This window comes from Aspergillus oryzae, chromosome 8, assembly GCF_000184455.2.
Source record: "Aspergillus oryzae RIB40 DNA, chromosome 8".
In the NCBI taxonomy this organism is placed as follows: Eukaryota; Fungi; Ascomycota; class Eurotiomycetes; order Eurotiales; family Aspergillaceae; genus Aspergillus; species Aspergillus oryzae.
Window position 1 is genome coordinate 2,685,597 of NC_036442.1, and position 20,265 is coordinate 2,705,861.

A 20,265-nucleotide genomic window follows, 5' to 3' on the forward strand; every position below is an offset into this window, starting at 1 on the left:
TTACTGCCTCCAGATGCCTTCCATTTCGCCGAAACTTTCTTCGCAGTAGGAAACGCGCACACACTAAAAGAAAAGAAAGGGAAAGGAAAGGAAAATTCCCGAACTACTCTGATGAGGGGCAGCCGGCCCACCCATCTAGGTTTCGCTCTAGAGCCGCTGTACTTCCTCGCCGTCCGATCGGAGGATGATGTGCGCTGTGATCCCGATATTGTCAACGCCACACGGGTCCAAGATGGGGCTAGGTGAAGAGTCGGACTTTGCTCGCGGCAATCTTCTCGGCCCCCCAACCCAGATCAGTTCCCCTGGCGTTTGCAAAGCTTGTTGATTGTTTCTCCGGCCTTGGTTGTCCATGCTTTCATATCCTGTTCATACGCCCACATCTTCGCCATACACTGGCGGATATCACTGTTACCATGGTCAGCATTCAATAGTCGCCCCAGAGACTCCCGGACCGCACCATTCGGCCGAGGCGGGGGATAGTACCGAATCTCGGTTGTGTACCTTTCCACGGGAGGTGTTAGCCTAGCCTAAAATGCCATGATCACCACTCGGCGAGTGAAGCGAAATGGGTGGCGCCCTGGGTTTCTGTCCACGTACCGCTCATTGGTCTCGTCCAGGGCCTGCTTCAGGGATCTCCAGGATGGTCAGCTAGCGAAGACGAAAGTGGCCCAGGAAGGGAATGGTACCGGATGTGCTCCTCGACCTCATCCCGATAGCTTCATGTCAATGTTAGGACCGGTGTCCACCAAGGGGGTTTCCGCCGCGAGCCTTACCGAGCCATGTCCGCTTGCAGTCGGCTAGGTTCATTGTAAGTCCTAGCAACATATGGGAGACCGAGTGGAGCCTTCGCGTTCTTACCGGATTTCCTCCGTGGCCCTGGTAGACAGGAGATGAGCATGCGGTCGCAGTCATTGGTTAAGACAATGGGGGAGCTTACGCGTTCAAAGCATCCTCTAAGACATCGCTGGCCATCCTTGGTCGCAGGCGCAGTTAGCGAAACGGTGAAATGCATCAGAGGCTAAAGGGCTGGGGATACTCTTCGGGGGCAGATTCAGACAAGGGGCTGGTGGCATCTGAGCAGGGGCTGCCGGCGTCTGGCTCCAGCACATTCAAGATGTAGGATAGCCACGGATTGGGCAACCCACCGGACATTAGGGCGTTATTCTAGACGCACAGAACGAGTCCGCGACGATAGCCAGTGGCCCCCGCGAGCAAAAAAGCCCCAAGAGGTTCACAATACGAGCAGCGTTTGATGTTGTTCTACCAGTGAGAATCCGGCAGGACCAGGATCTAGGAAATAGGACAGCGGGCGAGAATCACGAAGGATGGAAGAAAGATGAGCTCTGACATTAGGAAAGGCTAGTTACAATAGATGAATAAAATACCCGCCAGAGATCACTTGAATAGAGACCAAGAATCCAAAAGGTTCAGCCCATACGGGTCACTGTCCATCGCAGAGTCATTCTGCTGCTGGGGTGGCCAGGGTGTTTGCTGAGATGGTTCGACGGGAGGGTGCCCGGTGGACGGTTGGGTTGATGCCTGCGGCTGCCCAGGATGCACCAGCGTTCCCTGACACGGGTCTGTTGGTTGGGCGGACAGCGCGGCGTTTACCGGTTGCGTTGGAGGGGCGGTTTGCGTCGCTGCCTGCGGCAGTCCCGCCACGCCGGGCGTCCAGTGCTGAACGGGCTGGGGTGCGGTCAGCAAGCCGCCGCCGTTTGGGACCGCAGCGGCAGGTTGGCCGTGGGCCATCGGAAACGAAGGTTGCGGTGGTGCCCCTAGACCAGCTTGCACAGCTTGAACAGTATGAGCAGTTTGAGCAGTCGGACCAGCTTGAACAGGTTGAACGGTCTGACCAGCTTGACTAGCCTGACCAGCTTGAAGAGCCTGACCAGCTTGAAGAGCCTGACCGGTCTGGACAACTTGACTAGTTTGGCCAGTTTGAAGAGCCTGACCAGCCTGACCGGTTTGAAAAGCATGGCCCGCTTGTACAACCTGACCGGCTGGGCCGACGTAGAGCTGGCCGGAGGGAAGGTGACCAGTCACCTGCGGGTGCAACGAGCCGTATGCGAGAGCGGTAGGGTGCATCGACTGGTTAACCTGCGGCTGCGAGGGATGCGGCATGCCCGCAGCCACGCCGTGACTCACGGACTGTCCGGGATAGGGCCCCGGCGCCGCTCCCGGCGCCAACGGCGGTTGAACTGAGGTAATGTGCGGGACAGCATCCGTGGTCCATAGCGGCGCTTGTGGCGGTTGGGATGCAGTGGGCATGGGCACCGGGGGGCGGGCGGGCGGCCCTGCTGGGCCTGCTGGGCCTGGCGCAGGAGCCGTCGTCAAACCGGTTGTGGGCGGCGGTTGGTATGTCACGGACCCCGAGTATGTCTGGGGCTGAGCCACAGTGTTCGGCGGCACTCCCAGTTGACCAGCCGGCGGATGGTCAGGGATGCCACTACTGGGAGCCGGTGGTGACGGATTGGAAGCCTGACTCTGCGGAGGTTGGGCGGTTTGCTGAAGGGGATGGCCGCCCCCTACTGCTGCGGCAGCAGTCCATTCGGACGCCGCCTGCGTGCTTTGCACGGCTGGAGGCTGGTGCTGCGCAGTCAGCGTCGACGGTGCCGCCGGTGTCGCCGACGATGGACCGTCCGCCGTCTGCGGTTGAACAATCGGCGCGTCAGGGCTCGGAACCGCGAGCGACGGCGATGAGAGGCGCGCCGGACCAGCAGGCGAGCCAGGTTGTTCATCGTCACAGCACGGCCACGGAAGCACGCTTTGCGGGATGATGTCGGCATGGGGTCCTTTCCGGATGAGGGTAATCAGTGCGCGATTGGGTCCCAACGCTTCCTTCATCAGTGGAAAAAGGAATGGAGCCTTCCTCCAGGCCATCTGGAGCAATACGCACAGGTTGGCCACGACCGTCCAGTACCCCTCCATCTTCCCGTGAACCAATTGTGTAGCCTATGGAGGGTGAGGATGCCATCGATTCCCGCAGCATTCGGAACATACTCACGACTTCACGAATCTCCTTCCGCTGCATGATCTTCTCAAAAGCGTTGTCCGACTCCGAATCAGGCTCGCCGAGGGCATCTGCATGGGTATCATCGCCATGTGCGTCATCGGCCTGAGCTTCTTGGCCATTGCTCTCGGTCACTCGTTGGGATTGTCTGGCTCTGCGTCGTCTACGTTTGTTTATCCGCCAGCTCCCCCGGGCCTTCGCAGGAGTCCCTGAGCTATCGATTCTTGAGCTATCGGTCATGGTTCAAACAGCGGAATAGGATCGCTGGACGGTATGTTTGTATCAAAAGTCCCCAATGCCTCCCAACCGTAGGGAAAACACAATGATGGACAGGCTGCACAAAGAGGTGCAATTTTTATAACCACAATTCGTAGTGGACCCAGCAGGACATAGAATCCTCTTCTAATGCTGCTTTGAGCTCTAAACGTTTGTCATCTCCTTTTCTTCCCTTCCCTTCTCTTTTTTAATTTTTTTTTTTTATTTTCTTTTATTTTTCAGAATCTTATTTCTTTTTGCCCCCCCCCCCCCCCCCCCCCCCCACCTCCATTAGGGTGGCCCTCGCTTTGTCGGATGCTTGGCATGGATTGCACAGTTTCGATCCTCGGCTCATGTTGATCCAACGTCGCGCGAAATTCAGATGCCGTAAAAATTATTCCTAGAGATACAATACTAGTTGTTGACCGTTAGTTGTCCAGCACAGTGCAACAGATGGTTGCAGTGGAGCCGACTAGGAACAAACTAAGCTCCACCGCAGCTGGAGCTAAGCCAGGGGGGAAATGAGGGCCTGGAGACGCACACAGACCAACTGATGCCAAGGCTTTAGGGGAAGCCAGGCGACCATAGTGTACCAACACTGATGTTCACCTGCACAGTAGAAGCTCCACCCTCATAGGCGAACCGCTCAGGAGTCTCAAGACGATGCGATCAAGCATGTCAGAGTGCTGAACGTGATAGAGATGTCCACCGAGAAGGACTATCGGGTTCCGGTGGATCCACCCCCAAGAAGAGACGCACTGCAAGTTCCGAGGTCATAAACCAACGGTCAACCCTTGTTGCCCACCCCAGGATGCATGTTTCGCTAAGAACAACAAATTGCGACCCTGCTCTGCCCTGCCGAAAGTTTCACCGGGTCAGATATCCTTGGGGCAATCATGTTATTCACACGGTCAAGGCGAAGGGGCCCGGTGGTCAGAAAGTGGGGGTCTGATGAGGTCAAGGCTGTTCTTCCTTTTATTACCAAGCTGAGGCAAAAGAACACCCCTTGGAAAGATATTCAACGGAAATGGCTCAAGAAGTTCGGCATTCCAAGAACGGTGAATGCGCTGCGCGGGCAATGGTATCGCGCTCAATGGGGCTGGGTCCCGCAGGTTGGGAGCGAGAAAACGCCGCCGGCAGACGTCGAGACAACGGCAGAAACAGAGTCCTCGGATGAACTCCCACAAGCAACGTCCTGCAGCCCGCAGCAGCCCTCGCGAGCGCGACGGAAATCTGTGTGGAGTGTCCCCTCGAGCCCTGAGCCGTCCCCCGCACCCGATTCGGAGGACGCCCAAGCACCTCTCGCCGGCGTGTCAACATCACAGACCCTTCCGTCAACCACGGTCGAGCAGAAGGCAGCGCGGAAGTCCCTGAGCAAGAACCAGGAAAATGCTCTGAAGATGTCACTCGCGTTCAGTAAGTATTGGCTTCACGCCCGTACCACCTGTGCGGGCATCACACTGACTCAGTGCCCAGTATGTACTCAAATATGCCAACAAAGACGGGAGAAAAATAGACGGGAGAAAGATCGCAGCCACTCGGCCGTACTGCCGTATCGTTTGAATCGCCTCTCCGGGAAAGGGTTAGGGCCACGGCGTCGTCCATAATCCAGTGAAGACTCTGCCCTCCGATTCTGTAGCAAGGGCATAGCTTTTGAACATACCTGACCAGAAAGAGATGTTGCTCTTTATGGAGAGCGTGGTGGACGCCGGAATGTCAATGTATCACTTGTTGCTTGTTATCCACCCTCTTTTCTGGATGTGTGCTTGGATACCGGGCCATCATATTAGGCCCTTTTCTGTCCTTGTTTTAGTTTTCTTTCTCCTCGCCATCCCTTTCCTTTTTTTTTTCCTTTTTTTCTTTGTTTTTAGCGTTCCCCTTGGCGCCATCATGATATGTTTATTTGTCTCTGGTTGAGACGCGGATAATTCAAAAGTAGGGGAAACAACCCCAATCCCTCGGGCCCTCCGGTAGCCGTGTCGGTATTCTTGTTGTTCAAGTAGAGCTACACGCTTTAGCGCAACGCAGAACGTAAAAGCACTCCAGGCAGAATCTGGATGCCCCAAGATGTACCCTCCCATCCTCAACTTTGCATGCGCGCGTCGCTCAGGGGGGGGCATGTCTTTCAAGGCCTCTTTCGACGGTACTATAAAACAGCCGCGGGCCACGGCACAAGGTGACAGAACAAACAGGAAGGTGACGTTACCGACTTGGGCGAAGCGGGCCATCCAAGGGACAATCAGTCAGGGGCGGATTCTCACTGCATAGATATGGCTGCATGGTTGGGACTGGAACATGACGAGGGGGGCTGGGCCATCACGGACAACGACGCGATGCGGAGGGTCATCAACGGAATGGACTGCCCTGCCAATCAGCACCCTTCCATCGCGCTCTTTGTAGGACACACCGCCAAGGCGCAGGCGCTCCGATCGCTGTATCCGCATAACAATACTGGCCGTCACCGGAAGCAGGGTTGGGCTCAACTGCACCTGTCCGGCGCGGCCACATCTCATCCGGTTATAGTCATCGAGAGCAGCCTCTCGCGCACGTCCCCGCCCGGGCCATCCCAGCAGGAGCCACTCCGGCGATACCCCATCCCCCGCACTCGGGGACGCTCCTACGAGGATCTTCAGTCACTGCTGTACCGAGACGTCCTACTCCCGATCGTGGACACCGTGTGCGTCTTCGCAGCCGACTGCGGCGGCATCCGTCACGTCCAACACTTGCTCGCATCGTGGGGCTCGCTACCGCCGACCGGTCTGGACGGCGCAGCGGCTTCCGTGCGTCCCCGTTGGGTGATTGTCCTGACAGACCCCGACGATGATGCAGTCCCGGCGGGAGGGATAGAAACCACGCTGCAGGCCACGGCTGTGCCCCATCTCGCGGGATCCGTCGCGGTTGTCGACCTGCGGCCCCGGCAGCCGTTGTCGCGGTTGAGCCGGTTCGAGCCCCTCCGGCGACGGCTGTCACTGGAGCTGGACGAGGTGCGCACGCTGCGTGCCAACGCACATCTCCTCTTCTCCGCCCTCCATCTGGAGTGGATCTTCCGGGGACTGCTGCGGCACGTCGCGCAAGGCCCTGCGTCGCCATTCAATTGCATCCAAGCGTGCCGTCCCCAGCACTTGGACGCTGATGAGGTCGCTCAATACCTCGGAATCTTCCTGCAGCTCGCCGAGAAGACCCAGATAGCGGACCCATTCATGGCAACCTTCATTGCGTCGGCGTTCCTTATGGATGCATATCCGCCCGGAATGCACAGTGAGTAGCACCGGCTCCGGGGCGATGTCGTCGTGGCGGCCATGGTGGCCATGGTGGCGCTGGTTGACTGACTGCCCCAGGATTCGATCCCGTCGTGACGTTCCGCACCTTCTACGCCGGGCCCTGTAAAGCCGCATGCGCCGCATCTCCCTCCGCCAGCGTTCGCCGTCTCCACCGTGCCGTCGAACGCGAGTTCGTGTCGCTCTTTTCCACCCTCGCCGTGGCCGGCCGGTCCGCCCAGATCCGACGGGAGGTGTTCCGCAACGGCCAGTCGACCTGGTCGACGCTCCATTCGAATCGGGTGTGCCTGTTCTGTCTGCAGCGGCCCCCCGAGCATGTGCTGCCCTGCAGGCATGCCCTCTGCGACGTCTGCGCGTGCATTTTGGGCCAACGTGCCGCTGGCGCGGAATATCACGTCGAGCTAACCGAGTGTCCCGCGTGTCAGGCGTCGTTCTCCCTCACCGTCCGTTTGCTCCCTCCAACCAAACGGCCTACCATCCTGGTCCTGGACGGAGGCGGCACCCGCGGCGTCGTCACGCTGGGGTTCTTGAAGGCCCTCGAGGATCAGATCGGCCGCACGCGAGGACTGCGTGAGGCATTTGACCTCACGCTGGGAACCAGTGTTGGTAAGTGGTTCTGAGCGGTGGTCGTCGGATCGGGGCGGTCACTGGCACGGTTGAAGCTGAACATAACTCTTTCCTTCACGCATCCTAGGCGCCATCATCGCATCCGACGTAATGGTCTGCGGTGCCAACGTGGCCGACACCCGTCCGAAGTTCGATACCCTGGCACGTCAGATCTTTTCCCGACGGCCCCTCTGGCAGACGATCTTGGGACAATCGTGGGGCTGGGTGACGGCCTGGATGGCCGACAGCCGGTACGACTCGGCCGTGTTGGACCGAACTGTGCAGGATGGCTTTGGCCGCGACCGCCGACTGTTCGATACCACGAAACCCTTGGTATCCGGCATCCGAGTGGCTCTAACAGCCAGCCAGGTCGAAGACGGGTCGCTCTGTCTGTTCTCCAACTATCGAGCGGCGGGCCGTCCTCGGATGTCGTCCGCCTATAGAGCACTAGTGCCAGAGCAGGAGCCATTTTTGTGGGAAATGTAAGTCCCCCTTCACCCTTCCAATAGCAGACGGCCATCGAGGCAGAAGCCGGCGACACCGACACCTGGACCAAAAGCACTGTGAAGAGGGCGATAAGCCGGCGTGGTCAAGGGGGCGTAAATAAAAGCGGCTCGCAGTGCGGCAAATAAAAAAGGGGAAAAAAAACAAACAAACAAACAAACAAAGAGGTTCTATATGCGGAAAAGGAGGAAGGAGGGGAAGAGGCCACCCATACTAGTATTGGCCCTCGGCGCTGCGGCGGAGCCATCGATGCCTTGATTCGTATCGTTGGGAGATGATGGCTAACACTGAACGGCAGTGCCCGGTGCTGCGTGGCTGCCTTAGGGTACGTATCTCGGGACATGCTGGAAGTGAGTCGGGACAACGACCGAGCCACCGCGTTAACCTACCCCAACAGGTATTTCACCCCTAAACGACTCCTGGGCCTTGGGACCTTCCAAGACGGTGGAGTTCGGGCGAATTGTCCGCTTCGAACCGCTCTCCGCGAGAGTGAGATCATCTAGCCGACAGCCAAACGACCCGACCTCGTGGTCAGCATCGGCACCGGCTATACGTCGGCCGACGACGGACCTGTCCACCTGCGGCGAGAAAGTTTCGTCGAACGCGGCCTGCGGGCCTTTCTGTCCTCGCCGGCGGTCGACGGGCGACGCGGCTGGCAGGACGCGCACGACAGCATCCCCGAGAGTGTCAAGCAGGAGACCTTCCGCCTGGACCGGGTTGTCTCCGGCGCGCTACCTGAACTGGACGACGTGCGCGCCCTTCACGAACTAGGTGAGTATGAATACCACATCCCCGACGAGCTGACCCAGGCTTGGCTGGCCAAGTCGTTCTTCTTCGAGCTGGACGAGGAGCCACGGTTCACCCGCGGGCACTACGAGTGCCGCGGGTCGATCCTCTGTTGTAAGTATGGCGCCGCCGGTCTTGTTGAGCAGATCCTGTCCCACTTCCCCGGAGCGCGCTTCGCGCTCGACGACGGCAGTGACCTGGATGCCGTTGATCACGACCAGGGCTGTCTCACCTGTGGCTATTACCGCAAGCGAGTCACCTTCCGCGTGTCGAGCATCCACCAGACCCTGCAGCTAGGCATTCGCGGGGTCGCCAGGTACAGGGCCATCGGTGGCTTCCCCACTTCCATCCACGATCTCCTCCATGAACAGCAAGCCGACTGCCCGTTTGGGCGAGCTGACCATCGCAGTAATTTTTGGCCGCCGGTGCGCCGGTGCTACTGTCCCGCGCGGAAGCGATCTCACACATCGATGCAGACTGAGCGCGCGACCAAGAGGCGACGGCTCTAGCAGGCGGTTCAAAACCTTCCAAATTGCAAACTAATCTAGGAGTAAAGGCATCGCCTCGTAGAAAGAGTAGAGGGGAGGAAGGGTAACAGAAGAAATGTGAAGAGGGGAAAGCAAAGAGAAAGGGAAGGTAAGAGAAGGAAGCGAGAGGGGCGGGATATGGAAAGAACAGGGTGGACAACAGGCGTACACGGTGGCCGAGAGTCTCCTTCTGCTTTTTGTGAAAGAGCAACCTTGTCCCGCTGCTGCCAAGGACCACCGGTTGTGTAGATGGGCCCACCAAAGGTATTTCGATATGGCATCGAGGTAAGTGAGCCTTCCAGGAAAGGGTGCAAACGGCCAGCGTTCCAGAATGGTGGATCATAAGTGGGAGAGCATTACGTCAAGGAGATACACGGCGCTGTTGGGCTTACCCAAATGAGTAAAGCCACGTGGGCATCAGGAGCAGTCCTGTCCCGGTGCTCCGGTTCAGAGATTTCTAAATCGGACCGCGTCCGAGGTAATCTGCCTTTTGTCAACTGCTTCCTTTCTTGCTTCGAAAACCCAATCCATCCGCTGAAAATCTGGGTGGTTGTCTGCCAAGATGACCATCTTTTGGAATCGCGCTCAAAGGCGCCAAGAAATGGCCCGACCAACAACAATAACTATGATAACTAGATGTCGACATTCCCTCCCGATTTTCCTGTAAACCCGCGCGTAGCGATTGGTGTTCAATTGCGGGCTCCTTTCTGTGTTTGTGATATCGGGATAAAGATAACGCGATTCCGGCCACTTGGAACCGCGTCTCTTCCCTGATCCAAAGCCTATCATTACGGGTCTAGATAGGTTCGATCGGTAGATGCTTAGGCGCCAAATGCAGAATGCAACTTTCCCTTTATGTATGGTTTCTTAAATTTTTTTTTTCTATTAACCTAAAAGAGAAGAAAAGACAAATATTTATAATCACTAGTGGGAAGTGAGGTGTGACCCTGGTATATTTCGGTTGTGTACACTTTAATGTTGGCTACGTAACCATCCCGCTACAGATATATATCTCTGTGCACTGCACAGCTGGCTGTAAGAAGCCGAAGTAGCGTCTGTGAGGTCTTGGCTATCTGCATTTCCTCCCAGTCTAACTGTATTATCTGGATATCTGCAGCATGCGTAGCGCAGAAAGGTCTATTAGTGCTACCATGGGGAACTTGGGGAGAACTAATATTTGTGTCAGCTCCGCGAAGTTTGAATGCTCCCCTGGACATTTTTCTCCTGCCATATTCGGCAGGAGAAGCAGAACCGATATCGCCATGTATCTCCTACTTTCCAACCATAAATTTCTTCTAGAATTGTCCATGATGGGCTTCAGCATTCTCCTGGCTTCAGAGTAACAAAACCCTCATCCTCCGCCACATTTACCGTGATATCAGGATCATCCAGGAAAAGCCCGGGGCATCCACATGGACCCTCCTGAAGCTCCCACAAACCATCCTCTAGGCGATAGGAGCGAAACATGTCCCAGATTACATGGTTACGGAATATTATCGGTCGGTCTGTGGGGCTCCCCTGGTAGCGAACATGCAATGATGCAGAGTGTTTCCTTCGGGGACAATGGTATTCGGACCGGAGAGCTCTACGCTCAGGACCGGGGCGCCCTGTCTGTTTGAGAAAAGTATAAGCCCTATGAAATGTCGAGAATGGGAATCCCGACACCCGGAAATTACCCCTGAAGTGTGGGATGAAATGACTTACACACGGTCTGATGGCAGTAATGGCGGAGTGGATTGTCGGCGAATGAAGGCTGGGGATTCTATCTGCTCATATGTAAACGTAACACTTGCGCCGCCTGGTATAATTAAATCCGGCTGTACCGGATTAGCTGCCAGGTGGGATCCCACATAGTCATTCGGAACTCCCAGCGCCACAGCCGAATCTTCGTGCCGGGCCAGACAAGCTCGTACGTTTCGCCGGGCTCCAGCTGCTCCCTGTACCTGCATGGAAGACTATGATAGTAGGTGATGGAACCGCCTGGCTTTAGCTCTTGAACGTCGAATGAGTACTTCACGTGCACGATGTCTATCGGATCTTGGATCGCATCTGGTACGGATACCCTTTCCAGCTTGCCATCTGAGGTGTGTCGTAGAAGTATGAATCCATCTTGATGATAGCCCTCATTGAGGGGAGACCACACGAAGACAAATGGCCTTGGGTCATCGTCCGGCGTTGCTCGACGGAGGGTATACTGCAAGAGCGGGCAGAGTTCAATTTCGAGCTGCAGACATGGTGCCTTAGGACTTGAGCTGGATAGTAAGCGTCTAGTCCCGACGGACAGTCCGGTCCGAATGACAAGGTGGGGACCGGTAAGAGAGAGAGAGGGAGGGAGGGAGGGATAGTTCGGTACATACTGTCTATCATTGGATGAAAATTTGTAAGAGGCAATTTGCTGGTCCATTTTTCGGTCTTTCGCCGATTGTACATGAACGAGAAAGAATGAGTCCGGCTTTAAGTAGTACTGGTTAGTACAGACACGATGTCACCTTATAGAAAGCCGACGACACTATGGAGGGTACTAACTTGAACTATCATGGTGGGTCGAAGGAGTCCGGGTAATATCCGTGCTCTAGATTATTAAATTCTCGTGACTAACCTAACCGAGCCCCAAACATGTTCAAGGCCCCACCAAATTAATTGAGAAACACCATCATTTCAAAAAGTACAATATATCTCATTTCTAATAATCTTCATATATTCAGCACTGAGTAAGTTACCTTCAAGACTAACTCAAACGTAGAATAGCACTCTTTTGGAAGCGAGGTTTATTGGGCCCAATGGGCCAGTTCCTAGTCATCCGGACTGTGGTTATGCTATATAGTAGCTCTGCTAGTCTGTCACGACACTATCACTTTCCAATACAGCATTACTACGGCCGGGATGGCCGAACATTACAACTTGAATTTACCACTGACCAAAATCTGCAAGTACAGCCTCAAAACAATACTGCGCCGTTCGCGAATAGGGTACATCCTACAGGCAAAAGATAAGTTAATCTAAATAACAAAAAGAAATGACTTAATAAACGGGATTTTGGAGTAGGCATAGATTGTTATTATGAGTAGACAATGTTGGTTCTTTGCACACGATTCCTTCATTCTAGCCGGTCCCTACTCTGAGGTGGAGTCTAATATGAGATAGGTACCTACTCCACAGTCAGTCCCTAGGCTGCGGCAAATCCGCGGACATCCAACGGATGCCCACTAAATCCAACAATTATCCGCACTAGCATAAAATTCGCTAATTTAGCTTGTTCTGCTACTTCATGTGACCGTTATACAGCTGACCAAGCACTCTTTTTCTATTAGTTAACTAACGTATTTCACTACCGAGCGCCGCACTGTGTATCCCATACTAATTCAGCATTTTTTGACCTCAAATATCTTGACCAAGCTTAGTCCAATCTAATTTATACTTTTGAATTAGTATATTAAGATGGGACCAATCTTAATATAAAAATAATGTAGGATATATATCTATGGATCTTTGGGTAATATATATTATATTGCAATTTTGAATAATTTATTTTAGTCTAATATTATAGACCTTATATAGGCTCTCATCTAATTATTTTGAGAATATATATTCTAACCATAAGGTGTGGGACGGTCCAGAAGTGGAGTTGATACTTTACAAAAGTCACCGGACAGCATTGTCAGTGTAGGGAAAGACTCCTGTAAAGATGTGAACACCGGTACATGTTAATTTGTGTATGACTGTGGTGTGGGCTGTCGACTATGGTACTACTCCGCCGTACATAGACCAGCCCTACACCTGTAGGGCAAAGTGGATACCTAACATCGCAATTCCAGAGTTCTCCGTAAGGTGTCTTGTTGGGAACAACACTCCACACCCTCCCAACCCCCTAGAAAGCGCGAAGGCATTATCATTGGGGTAGAGGATCATGGATGCATGAATTTAGGCCTTTTCTGTTGCCTTGGGTAGGTAGCGATGACAAGTGACATGGACTATGGGACAAGTATCTCACCGAACCCCGCATCGCCGACTCCTAGAGGACTCGGTCAGGCAAGGACCTCAAACACAGGATGCAGATAGCAGGTCTTAAGTGTAGAACATTAACGGACTGCATGTGTTGGAGTTTCATTCCGGCACAGATAGTTAGGGTGGGCAGATGAAGATTTGTTATTCAGTATAATAAATTATTGTCTTCCAGTCCATCAATCGTACCTGCGAACATATTGCGATATGATAAAATACAGTATTAATAGTCCGAGGTTTAGCGAATGGGCCACGTCTCCTCCGTTACGCCATCCCATGTAATTCCAAAACCATCGCACAGGCGGAGTGATCAGTGCGATAAAAGGTAAGCTAAATAGTTAGCTTCAGATATTTTATAGCATTAATATATAGGACCGCACTTACGCCCGCGGACTTCGTACGATACTCCGAAGGATAGTAACAGTTCGCGAAGGTGTTGGCGGAGAGGATGGTTGAGAAATCGGCGGAGTAGCTTTTTCATTGGTACCCATTGCGTTCTATCCGACAGTAGAATATGTTAGCACCACTCGAAGAAAGGAAGAGTAGGCTGTGTGGAACTGTTGTGCCCCGGAAACAATGGTAGATAAATAAAATAGAAGACTATCGGCTATGCGAGGTATTTATGTAACAAGACTAACGCTCCCTTCGCTAGCGTTGCAAGGGTTCGTAGGCCGGCTATCCACTATCAACTGTTCCTGTTTTTTGATTATTCTGATTCTGGACTCCACATAGAGACAGGGATTTTATATACTAGAAGCACCAGTAGTTCAATAGTCCATCCTTTTGTGGATAGCCATTATATTATGTCTCATGTGCAAATTGTATAGTAACCAAAAATCGGGTACGCTCCACGGAGTAACGTCCAACGCTGAACACCGACATACAGCTATAAATATTGAGTAATGAACCCCTGAAAAAACTGATCTCTTCAGTAGCAACAACCGTCCTAAAACATCACCATGAAGCTCTCAATCCCCCTTCTCTCTCTCCTGGCCACGAGTCAAGTTACTTTGGCGGCACCTGCTGCTACGGTGGATGTTGCTGAACTTCCTTCAGATACTATCCTTGACATCCGGTCTTCTAATCCGTCTGACGAAGCCCTGGCGGTTCTGGAGCAGAGGGCTACTAGAGTCTGTGAGATACTCGACCGAACAGTTCGTACCATTGGTACTAGCAAATTCACGTAAGGCGCATACTCTCCTCTTGATACCCAATAGCTTTTAAGAGACTAATAATTTCTAGGGTTGTCTATATCGTAATGGGCTCGCGTCTTGCTCGACAAGTCTGTGAATATGCCGGTGGCAGTAGATGTGAGGAACTATCTTATATTATTTCAGATGGTCTACTCTTGGCCTACACCGCTGCCGCCCACTACTCTGGATCTATTCCTGAAGGTCTACCGGGCAAGCGTGACGTCGATGATTCTCAGGACTATCTCCAGATGTGGGAGACTATGCTGTCCAGTAGTGATGATATATCCTACGAAAGCCTCTCTCCTCTCTCGATTTCCTCGGATACTATTGCCTTAGCTAGACGTCAGGACGAGCCTTTACCAACCCACAGATTCCAGATTACTGGTTTCGCCGTTGACGACTCTCCGAAGCACGATATCATCGCCAACCACTATGAAAACGGTGAAACCGTTCTTCACCTGCCACTTCTACGAGGGGACTCTGGTACGACTAACACTGAAGGATCCAATTTGCAAAAGCGATTCGACAACCCTGGGTTCAAGATCGCGTTCACTACCAGGGAAAGATCGAAGCTCACCCAAGCCCATCAAAAGTCTATGGCACTGGCGGGGGCTGCTACATGGGCTGTCTATGCGGACAACGCCAACCACAAGATGGATGACTTCATCGGTTTTGCTGAGACTGAACATGCGGCCAACTTTTACTACCGGATCATTCCGGAGATCAAGGGGTTCGGAACTAATTACGAGACTGTTGATATTTGCGGTGGAATGGCATCATACTTGTAAATAGATTCTGCATTTTTGTGAGATCTATGTCACGGGGCACGCACTGATAGTGTTTGAGACATGTCGAGGAAGCTGTGACTATATATATTAAAAGAGAAATGAAGGTTGAGTCATCGAAAATAAAAGCTGTTGAGACCAATATGGGCATCATGTCGGTTTACTTGCACAGAAGCGAATGAAACCGGTGAGGTAGGGACAGAAATACACGCATAACTTGATTCGATGGTGATGAAGCAGGACATGACTCCAGAAAGGTATCTGATGCTACTTGATACCTTGATGAATGTATATCAAGGGAAGACCGCGCGAAATAATCCTGACAGTAGATGCAAAGACATACATACCACATTGGTCCTTATCACCAAAAACAACCGGCAGCTCATCAGTCAGGCCGCTCACGGAAGATCAGCATTGATACTGTAAAGGAAACTTCTAGGCTATCTCCTACATCCTATACTCCGTACTATTTCTGAGAATGTTTCCCAAGTCATGCCTGCGACACGTTGCGATGTGATCCACTTCCACTATACTATGGACACAGTGGTTGACGAAGCAAGAGTTTAGATGTGATTAATGAAATGACTCTGTTCATGACGGAAAGTTGAATAAAGAAGGTTAGGGGGAAGCTGCACAGAGCAAGAGGGCGGAAATAAACCAGAATCATATCGTGGTCAGTGCATGCCCAGAAAGCCGTTGAGCAACAGGTTCACACTTCGCATAGGAAACAAGCTGTCGACCATCACTCACAGGCGAGTAACACTCCAGGGTAACGTTCTTTACCAGGGGAAGCCGGCACTCTAATTTTCTTTGTGCGGCGCGTGTAAATTATAGATCTTGAGTAATATAATTCACGTGATACACACTCGTAGTAATTCAGCAATCATCTCCAAAAGCCGTGGAGATATGGCTCTCTGGGGGCCGCAAAGAAGGGTCTTAATCTTATAAGCGGTTTCTTCTTGTGGTAATATTGAGCTCTTTGGTCACACGAGCTAAAGGATGAATCGGAGAGGAGGGAGAAAGCTTCTGGCAACAAAAACGACAAAGGAATAAGGGGCTATGGGGCACATTAACACGATCTGCTGAGTAAAGCAATGCAGGGCCATTCTAGGGAGAGTAAGATTTCAGTAAAAGATCCCAAGTCTGTCGTACAGAGTTTGAATTACCCTTGCTTAAGTTCCTTGATCGCTGACTCGCCTGTGTCCCCACTCACCCCCACAAACTTGTAACTGGATGATGCAAAGTACCCTCAGGACTTTTAGTTGTACGTCTACATCGATTATATGATTTATGTTAGAAACATGATTGGGGGATTAAAACACTGGTAGTACATCGGAGAAACTTTTCATTCAGCCGGCCAGTCTAAAATTTTTGGTGGTAGTAATAAATATGGCAGTAGCATACAGGAGTGTGGAAAATATTAAATTTAAGAAGCGGCCAAAGATGGAATGATCGAAAGAGTTTCAATATCCATACCGACCATCAGCTCCGGGTATTGAGTTCGAAACTCATCTGATAGACCCCAACCCTCGATTCTGGTGAAAGTATCATAGAATTCTTTATGTACTCACAATGAATTCGTCGTATCAGGTTCCAAAAAAGACTTCCCCCAAGGCCATCGGATTCTCAGACTGCATGTAAACGCGGCGAATACCATTTTGAGGTCGTATAAGTAGAAAGTCTTGACTAGGTTCGCACGGAGAACTGGCCACATAACGAAGTCGATGCAACGTGGGTGTGGACTCTGTAGCTGGTCGTTTACGGCGTCCGAGGTAATCTGCCTTTGTCAACCGCTTCCTTTCTTGCTTCGAAAGCCCAATCCATCCGCTGAAAACCGGGGCGGTTGTCTGCCAAGATGACCATCTTTTGGAATCGCGCTCAAAGGCGCCAAAAAAATGGCCCGACCACGAACAATAACCATGATAACTGGATGCCAACATTCTCTCCCGGTTTTCCTGTGAACCTGCGCGTAGCGATTGGTGTTCAATTGCGGGCTCCTTTCCCTTTCTGTGTTTGTGATATCGGGATAAAGATGACGCGATTCCGGCCTTGGAACCCGCGTCTCTTCCCTCATCCAAAGCCTATCATTACGGGTCTAGATAGATTCGATCGGTAGATGCTTAGGCGCCAAATGCAGAATGAAACTTTCCCTTTATGTATGGTTTCTAAAATATTTTTTTTTTCTATTAAATTAAAAGAACTGAAAAGACAAATATATATAGTCGCTAGTGGGAAATGAGGTGTGACCCTGGTACATTTCGGTTGTGTATACTCTAATGTTGGCTACGTAACCATCCCGCTACAGATATATATATCTTCTATACACTGCGCAGCTGGCTGTGAGAAGCCGAAGTACCATCTGTGAGGTCTTGGCTATCTACATTTCCTCCCAGTCTAACTGTATTATCTGGATATCTGCAGCATCCGTAGCACAGAAAGGTCTATCAGTGGCACCTTGGGGAACTTCGGGAGAACTAATATTTGTGTCAGCTCCGCGAAGTTTGAATGCTCCCCTGAGCATTTTTCTCCTGCCATATTCGGCAGGAGAAGCAGAAGCCAGACTGGGTATCAGCATAATGATATAATTGGCTACTAGTGACCTAGTGGTCAATGCACTAGTACCAGTTCAGACTAGACTGATAAACATGCTGCTCTTGTGGCTTTCCTCGTTCCTCCTCTTTTTCTAAATATGTGGGTCCGCTAATCCATATTCAATTAAGGTATATTAATTTATACCAATCAGACCACTTGCTTTCAATGACTAAGGATAATTCCATCCATTTATAGACTAGAAGATCCATAATATTAAAACAAGAGTGTAGAACACCTGGACACCTTTTCGCAACCTAGTGTACCATTGCTTTATCTTCATTTCGTATTGAGCCCACCAGTTCATTAAGAAATTCACGGTAATAATTCGCATATTCGGCAGCAGCAGCAAGGCTTTGAGGGTCTGCAGTGGGGTCTGCCTGGTTGTTGTCGTTGACATTAGTTTCGCTGGATAGGCTATTATTACTGCGAATTTTTTTTTCAGCTAACCTATAAACCCATAAAACTATTGGAATAAAGGTTTGGATAAGATCTGTTTGCCCTCCTAAGCTTTGATGGTTCTCCTGAGCCATTATTGCTCAAAGGGCTGTTACTTATTTTGCGACTGGAAATGTTAATTGGTATTTCAGTCGGTTTGGTAAAAAGTGACGCAAAGTACATATGGGGCCATCATTCAGAGACAAATTGTTGATTCTTTAAATGTAATAAGAGTTGGTTAGGATTCTCTCCTTCGGGGGGCAAAAGGCGAACCTTGCGCACTCTCCCAAAATAAGTATCGGACGGGATAACCAATCTGCGACCGTAGAATTATTCTTAGGAGCTAAAAACGAATTGATAGTATATGTGCGCTACTGCGCCCACACTACTGCGCCCTGTCTTTCCTCTTATTGTTTTCTTTTCCCGGCCGATTAATATTGTCACAATCGAAGCTATTCTTAAGATTTGTCGTTGAGGACTAGTAATCCGAGAAGATGATAGAATATCTCAAAAGGATCTTAGTACGACGGATGTACTATTCTCCGACCCCATTCGCAATCTGTACTTTCTTCCATTATGTTTATTGGACGCATGCGACCCTAATCCACCTCCTAACCCCACAATTGAGATATATAACTATGCTCCAGTCTTATTTGCATCAACGTGAGATATTGTTCCCAAAGGGGGAATAGGATATTAGTGTATAAAGTCATTGGATATTTGAACCTTGTGCTGGTGCCATAAATATCAAAGAAACCTGGAAGGATTTGTATGGTAAGTATTATCCATACCTATAATGGTGCAGTTTGCTTTCTTTGTTCCAACTGGGCCTAGCCGTCTCTTAGGTCAGCAGACCCACCACGCACTTCGGCGTGTTGGTCTGCCTCACCCAAACGATAATTCCCATCTAAACGATAAATTTGAAGCTATTCAAGCTCCTATACAACATCGCCTTGAGTATCTATCCAATAAGGTAATCTAGGGCCTTCCCTATCCACCTGGCCAGCTTCTGTACTAGGCAGATCCCCTGTATTTGTCGGTTGTGGTGGTTTATCGTATTCCAAAGCTCCCGTCTTTCTAATTTGCCTAAGACCCTGTAGTCTTTCCACCTCAGTACGATCCGCAATTCGGCGTTTTGCATCATATACAGTTAGTGGCCCGTGGTATTTAACCCTTTTCTGTGATTTCCGTCTATCCTGAGGCTTCCGGTATCGAAGATGCTGCTGTAGATCATCCTTGAGCTGAGCGGCTAATTCAGTAGTTTCAAGCGAGCTTTGGAATACACGGTCAAGGCGTCGTACAAAGCTTTGATCAAGCTCCGGGCTATTATTAATAAAGCTCTGCGCTTTACTAATACTTCGACGAAGACCTCGTATTGTAGATGGTGGCGATGAGCTTGATGGTGGTGGTGATGGTGTTGTAATTATCTCAAGTTCTGGAGCAGTTTCCAAAGCCTCACGTAGAGATTTCATCACCTTTTCTGAATCTAAGGGATATAGACCTCGCTTTTCAAAGGCATCCCGGATTGTACGTTGTTTGAAGGTCATCGTACGAATAGAATGGATCTCTTTTAAAAAATCACTCTTATCGTCCATCTCAGCACCTCTTTGAGCGAGCTCATTGTTTCTCTTGCGATAAAAGTGCTTATAGACTTGAAAAGGTTGTCCATCAAGAGGCTGTACAAGATGTGTTGTATGAGGAGGAAAGCAATATGGTATAATATAGTGTAGTCCACAGAATTGAAGAAATTCATAGGTAAGATGGGACTCGTGGCCATCGAAAAATAGTAATCGAACCTCTTTTTTTGTAGAGATACGGTGTTTTGTATGACGGTGGAAGTGCTGAATCCAGTCAAAACTAATCTTATCTGTAGTATAGCCTTTTGGAGATAGAGATATTCGATATTCCTCTGGAATATCTGCATCGTACCACCGCTCAAGATGATATGTTCCTTTGAATATAAAGTATGGAGGAAGAGTAAAACCGTCCGCTGCAATACACTCTATTGCAGAGATCAGTTCCCCTACTTCTTTAGAGGGATTTCCTCTTGCAGCTCGTAGAGGCATAGTAGTTACAACTTTTTGAGTCTTTCCCTGTCCAAGTTGAAAGCCAGTTTCATCGAAATTGTATATATTTTTGGGAGGTATATTCTTGATAAAGGCCTCTAAGCAGTCGTACCAGTGTTGGAGAACACCTATATCTTCTGCATCAAGACGCTTCTTATCTTTCGGCTTCTGCTGAATGAGCTTAAACTCCTCAGGAAGACGTTTAATAAAGCGATAAACCCAGTTC

The 20,265-nt window shown here is 50.9% G+C and overlaps 6 protein-coding genes across 6 annotated transcripts; 4 read left to right on the forward strand and 2 right to left on the reverse strand.

Moving 5' to 3' along the window:
- Nucleotides 1-1,395: 1,395 nt before the first annotated feature.
- AO090010000275 (uncharacterized protein) lies at nt 1,396-3,250 on the reverse strand (the record flags this gene model as incomplete). The annotated part of the gene is made up of 3 exons (XM_023233738.1): nt 1,396-2,838; nt 2,897-2,952; nt 3,001-3,250. 3 exons carry the CDS (start codon nt 3,248-3,250, stop codon nt 1,396-1,398), a joined length of 1,749 nt encoding a protein of 582 aa, XP_023094105.1.
- A 911-nt stretch (nt 3,251-4,161) lies between these two features.
- On the forward strand, nt 4,162-4,872 carry AO090010000276 (uncharacterized protein; the record flags this gene model as incomplete). Its single annotated transcript, XM_023233739.1, has 1 exon — nt 4,162-4,872. The coding sequence occupies one exon, from the start codon at nt 4,162-4,164 to the stop codon at nt 4,870-4,872; it is 711 nt and encodes a 236-aa protein (XP_023094104.1).
- Nucleotides 4,873-5,535: 663 nt separating this feature from the next.
- AO090010000277 (uncharacterized protein) lies at nt 5,536-6,531 on the forward strand (the record flags this gene model as incomplete). The annotated part of the gene is made up of 1 exon (XM_001827231.3): nt 5,536-6,531. The coding sequence occupies one exon, from the start codon at nt 5,536-5,538 to the stop codon at nt 6,529-6,531; it is 996 nt and encodes a 331-aa protein (XP_001827283.3).
- A 729-nt stretch (nt 6,532-7,260) lies between these two features.
- Nucleotides 7,261-7,870, forward strand: AO090010000278 (uncharacterized protein; the record flags this gene model as incomplete). Its single annotated transcript, XM_023233740.1, has 2 exons — nt 7,261-7,631; nt 7,819-7,870. 2 exons carry the CDS (start codon nt 7,261-7,263, stop codon nt 7,868-7,870), a joined length of 423 nt encoding a protein of 140 aa, XP_023094103.1.
- Nucleotides 7,871-10,283: 2,413 nt separating this feature from the next.
- On the reverse strand, nt 10,284-11,370 carry AO090010000279 (uncharacterized protein; the record flags this gene model as incomplete). The annotated part of the gene is made up of 2 exons (XM_023233741.1): nt 10,284-10,577; nt 10,984-11,370. The coding sequence occupies 2 exons, from the start codon at nt 11,368-11,370 to the stop codon at nt 10,284-10,286; spliced, it is 681 nt and encodes a 226-aa protein (XP_023094102.1).
- A 2,557-nt stretch (nt 11,371-13,927) lies between these two features.
- Nucleotides 13,928-14,996, forward strand: AO090010000280 (uncharacterized protein; the record flags this gene model as incomplete). The annotated part of the gene is given in 3 exon segments (XM_001827228.3): nt 13,928-14,151; nt 14,211-14,945; nt 14,954-14,996. Coding segments are annotated over 3 exon segments (1,002 nt in total).
- Between the last annotated feature and the right edge of the window lie 5,269 nt (nt 14,997-20,265).